This window comes from Sinocyclocheilus anshuiensis, unplaced genomic scaffold (genome assembly GCF_001515605.1).
Source record: "Sinocyclocheilus anshuiensis isolate Anshui unplaced genomic scaffold, SAMN03320099.WGS_v1.1 scaffold190, whole genome shotgun sequence".
NCBI classification, from domain to species: Eukaryota; Metazoa; Chordata; class Actinopteri; order Cypriniformes; family Cyprinidae; genus Sinocyclocheilus; species Sinocyclocheilus anshuiensis.
In genome coordinates, this window is record NW_015547663.1 from 1090903 (window position 1) to 1095863 (window position 4961).

Genomic DNA, 4961 nt, shown 5'->3' on the forward strand with positions numbered 1-4961 from the left:
ACAGCAAGATAATATAATTTCACTTACCTGGCCTATCACTTGAAGCAAACATCCATCCCTTCTTAAAAGTCTGTGTTAAAAGAGAGCTGCCTGTTGCGCCATTTAATTAAGCCGTCTGCTGTTGCCTATATCCAGCTTAGGCTGTTTTCCCTTTTTTTTTAATTTGTATATATACTGTTTGAATGACAGCTTGGTAAATCTGTTGGCAATCAAATATTCAATATCGCTACTCATCATTAGTACTTGGTACATTATCAGCACAGCGGCAGACGTTCAAATTTAATTTACGTCTCTGATGATTGGTTGATATCAGAAGGGAGGCTAGCTTTCACGTTATGGTATTACAACTGTGAAATTACAAACAAAAAATACACATTCTGAGACATGAACTGAAATGAATTGTGAATTTTATTAACATTAAATCGTCCTCCTCCCATTTTCACCTCAAAATTATGGGGAAGGTGTGCCTCCCCTGACGAGCCGCCACTTTAAATTGGTTTTGTGTTTTTTACCATATGACATGATGGCATGACACGAGATGTGATGTCATCCTAATGCAGTGATTTGATTATCCATCTATTTCCTTTCATAGGAGAAAGTGATTCTCTCCCTGAAAGTGCAGTACTTTGTAGAAAATGTTCAACTAATTTTGTGAGTACAATGTTATTTTCTTTTCCTCCTTTTCTTTTCTTTTGTGTTTTTGGGAAATTTGGAAAATGTTTGTCACCTTACTTTGTGTCAGTGTCCTGATCGTCTTATTTGATTTAACCCTGTTAAGCCTGATATATAGTCAGAAAATCTGTTTTATTTTGAATAATCAAGTAAACCTAAGTTGATTCGGTCCAGTAAGTGTTCATATTTCAGAATGTGTAAATTAACTTCCAACTAAATTAATTAATATCAGGTAATGTATTACGAACAAAGATAAATAAAAAATGGACGATAGGTAATTTATAAGATAGCATTAATCTTGATGAAAGTGACGTAGGAATACTAGGAATTAGTGCTCTGCATTTAACCCATCCTAAGTGCACACACACAGCAGTGAACACACACACACACACACACAGTGAACACACACACCCAGAGCAGTGGGCAGCCATTTATGCTGCGGCGCCCGGGGAGCAGTTGGGGGTTCGGTGCCTTGCTCAAGGACACCTCAGTCGTGGTATTGAAGGTGGGAGAGAGCGCTGTACATTCACTCCCCCCACTTACAATCCCTGCCAGACCTGAGACTCGAACTCGCAACCTTACGAGTCCGACTCTTTAACCATTAGGCCACGACTTCCCCCTAATAGTGCAGCTGTTTCTGCTCGGTTTAATTAATGCTATAAAAATTGTGGTTCATTGTTAGTTCATGATACCAAATGTATTAACCAATATTAACAAACTGGAAAAGCATTAGTGAGTTTATTTTATTAAATGCAGGAAATGGGTTGCCTGGGAAAACGGTCAGTTATATAGTTTGAGTCATTTACAAATATATTTGACCACAAAATGCTGTGATTGACCAATCAGAATCAAGTGAGCCATAGTAAGTCAATTTAATAAAGGAGTATCCGAGACCTAAATAATAGTATTGCTGAATTGTTTTTATTGTTAATCATTTAAGTTGTGCATTTAAAAAATGTTTAAGCATCATTTGAACTGCTTATTTCATTCTCAAAGAAATGGTGAAACCCGTCAGCTGTGTTATGCTGAGCTGAAAGGGAGAGTTTTGAGATCCGAGTGCTTTGAGCAAGAAGGATTGTACTTCCAGCTTGCTGCATACGCCCTTCAAGCTGATCTTGGAGATTGTGAAGAACAAAACTTTGCATACTTCTGCCCACAGGGATTTTTCCCTTTTTGGGTAAGGGCTCTGTTATTTTGTTATTTGCTTTTTGCTGGTTTTCCCCTTCAGACTGTAAAGTAAAAAAAAAAATCTCCTGTTCACCTGTTCTTACTGTTCACAAACTAAAGGTGTTTTCATTGTGGTATCGTACAGATTGTACAGAAGCATGGGAATGATTATATCCTGAAGCACACCCCAGCCCTGCACAGAGAGCTTAAAGGAATGTCATCCAGCGAGGCTGCCTTGCTTTTCATACAGGAAGCATTTACCTTGAGTGATGTGCCTCTCACCATCTATAGATTGTCCAAAGTTAGTGTTTTTTTTGTTTTTTTTGCTCAAGTTCACTGTATTCAGAAGTGCGGTAATCAAGGCCAGTCAAGTCCAGATTCAGACTTAAGTCTGAGTCCGAGATTTTCCATAGCATTTAGTTTTGTCTGGTCATAGAAAATATGGTCTTGGACTGGAGACAGACTCTTGTCCAAACTGGAATACTACAACACTGGTATTCAGTCAAACCAGAGTTGTGCATTATTCAGAAGTGAATTGAGAATACCTGAAAACGAGGTACACTGAAAAAATAAATAAAAATAAAAATAAATAAATAAATAAATATATATAGTACACTCACTACTTTACATTGTAGCAAAGTGTATATATATATACCACGTGCATAAATATTAGGCACGTTGATATTCTGATGATATTTTTTTTCCAAGCACATTTTACCAATTCCAAACCACATCAATCTCAATAACTACTATGTATTGTGTATTTAATCATTTATATAAGTGATATATAATTGTAAATGAAGGCTGGAAGTGAAAACTCCTTATGTTCAGATGTGCAGAATTATTAGGCATGTTTTCTTATACCGATAAAATGAGCCAAAAAAGAGGTTTAACTCGGACTGAGATGTCAAAAATTATTAAATCCCCATGAGAAATATTGAAAACTAATGCAATACAGAAATTGCAAAGTTAAGACATGACCATTGCTCACTGGGACAGCGGGGTCAGAAAAAACAGGTGGAAAAGAAAAGACACGTTAACTGCAAAAGATTTAAGAATTAATGTGAGGAATTAGGTGTGAAACCATCAGGAACCATTTAGTCTTCAGTGCCACCATTTTCCAGAACTGCAACCTTCCTGGAGTCTCCAGAATTACAAGGTGTCAGGTTCTCAGAGACTTTGCTTGGGTAAAAAATCTTTAAAAATTACCCTCACTTAATAAGAATAACATGCTGAAGTATTGTGAAATAGATTAAGACTTATTTTTTTATAGGCTTCATGGACAGATAAGTTGAGAGTGACTTGAAGGACCAGCATCACATCCTCTTGTACCACTGTGTGAAGAATTGATCTTCCAGAATCTGCCAGTAAGTTTTACGAGCTAATTTTTAGTCAATCCTGCAAGACAGACTTTTCAGGATAGGAGATGGAATAAAAATTAGCTCCTAAAACTTATGGAAAAAAAAAATGTGCACATCATGAAGCCAGTGGATTTCTAAAGCATGTTTAATGGGGGAAAAAAGAAAACACATCATTGCCATCAAGCTTGGGTCTCTGAGAGTTCAAATAAAAATAATATGACTGACTTGACTAGTATATATATATATATATATATATAAGTTAATAAAACAATGATTATTGGAGTGCGTTTTAAAATAAGACACCATTTCTTTTTACTTTTTTATTTTATTATTATTGTAATATTTACTAGCAATTTTTTAGTGAAAATTGTTTCAAAGTGAATCTTACTCCAATTTTTGAAGTGTATACAAACTGAATGCAGAATCACACTTTGTTCATTTGTGAAGATTATCATGATGAACAAAACTTTTGTTGGCACAAAGCTTATTTCATGCAATAATCCAAGAGCCAATGGAAAATTTCTGTTGGGTTTTTGTTGAGGGTGATGCTAACTAGGGTGATGCTAACTTGCAGGTTGCCCTACAAAATATATAATCGCTGCAGCCAGTTCTTCAGTTTAGAATTTTGCTCAGACATAAATTTTTACCAGTATTTATCACATTTCACTAATACAATTCTCTGTCTCTTTCTCTCTCTTTCTTTCCATTTCTGCCCCTCCTCTGTATCCCTGCTGTCTCAGGAAAAGAAAAAACCACAAGGTTGTGTCCTCATGGGTGTGGCATCCACAGGACTGCAGATCTCTGAGGTCATTCCAAAATCATGGCCAATTACATCATTCATGCCATGTGTATCATACTGAAACACAAATAATATTCTACCCATAAGCGTAGAGTTTTCCACTCAGGTTTGCACAAACCAGCACTAAACCGGTATTATTCAACCTGGGGCAGAATATAAATTCATGCTGGTTCAATCTAGTCATTTCACTCATAGCCATGTCACCCTTACGGTTAAATACAGGTGCATCTCAATAAATTAGAATGTCATGGAAAAGTTCATTTATTTCAGTAATTCAACTCAAATTGTGAAACTCGTCTTATGCTCACCAAGTCTGCATTTGTTTGATGAAAAATACAGGAAAAACAGCAATATTCTGAAATATTATTATAAATTTTTTTTAAAGTAATTTATTTCTGTGATGGCAAAGCTGAATTTTCAGTTGCTATTCAAGTAGATCCTTCAGAAATCATTGTAATATGCTGATTCAGTGCTCAAGAAAAATACTATTAACAAAGTTGAAAACAGTTTTGCTGCTTAATATTTTTGGGGAAACCATGATATATCATTTAAATGTCTGGGGCAAAATTAAAAGAGAGAGAGAGAGAAAGAAAGTAATACTTTAATTCAGCAAGGATACATTAAATTGATCAAAAGTAACAGTAAAGACATTTATAATGTTACAATATTTCTGAAGGATCATGTGACACTAAAGACTGAAGACTGGCGTAATGGCTGCTGAAATTGCAGCTGTGCCATCACAGGAATAAATAACATTTTTAAAATATACTAAAATAGATTTAAATGATAATACTATTTCACAATATTACTGTTTTTGCTGTATGTTTGATAAAATAAAGCATGAGAGACTTAAAAAAAAAAAAAAAAATTAATTATTCTATTTTGATCTTTTGATCTTCTAACTTTTGACTGGTAGTGTATGCATTAGATATCACGAAATAATCTTTTACATCATGTATTAA

General features: G+C 35.0%; 1 protein-coding gene across 1 annotated transcript; it reads left to right on the plus strand.

The window, feature by feature from the left end:
- Nucleotides 1-935: 935 nt before the first annotated feature.
- On the plus strand, nucleotides 936-4060 carry LOC107702424 (FERM domain-containing protein 1). Its single transcript, XM_016504747.1, has 4 exons — nucleotides 936-946; nucleotides 1669-1849; nucleotides 1985-2140; nucleotides 3941-4060. Exons 1-4 carry the CDS (start codon nucleotides 936-938, stop codon nucleotides 4058-4060), a joined length of 468 nt encoding a protein of 155 aa, XP_016360233.1.
- The last annotated feature ends 901 nt before the right edge of the window (nucleotides 4061-4961 follow it).

Coding starts and splice junctions, on each gene's coding strand:
- LOC107702424 (XM_016504747.1), top strand. Junction 1,850..1,984: donor AGGGATTTTTCCCTTTTTGG/GTAAGGGCTCTG, acceptor GGTATCGTACAG/ATTGTACAGAAGCATGGGAA. Junction 2,141..3,940: donor CCATCTATAGATTGTCCAAA/GTTAGTGTTTTT, acceptor CTGCTGTCTCAG/GAAAAGAAAAAACCACAAGG.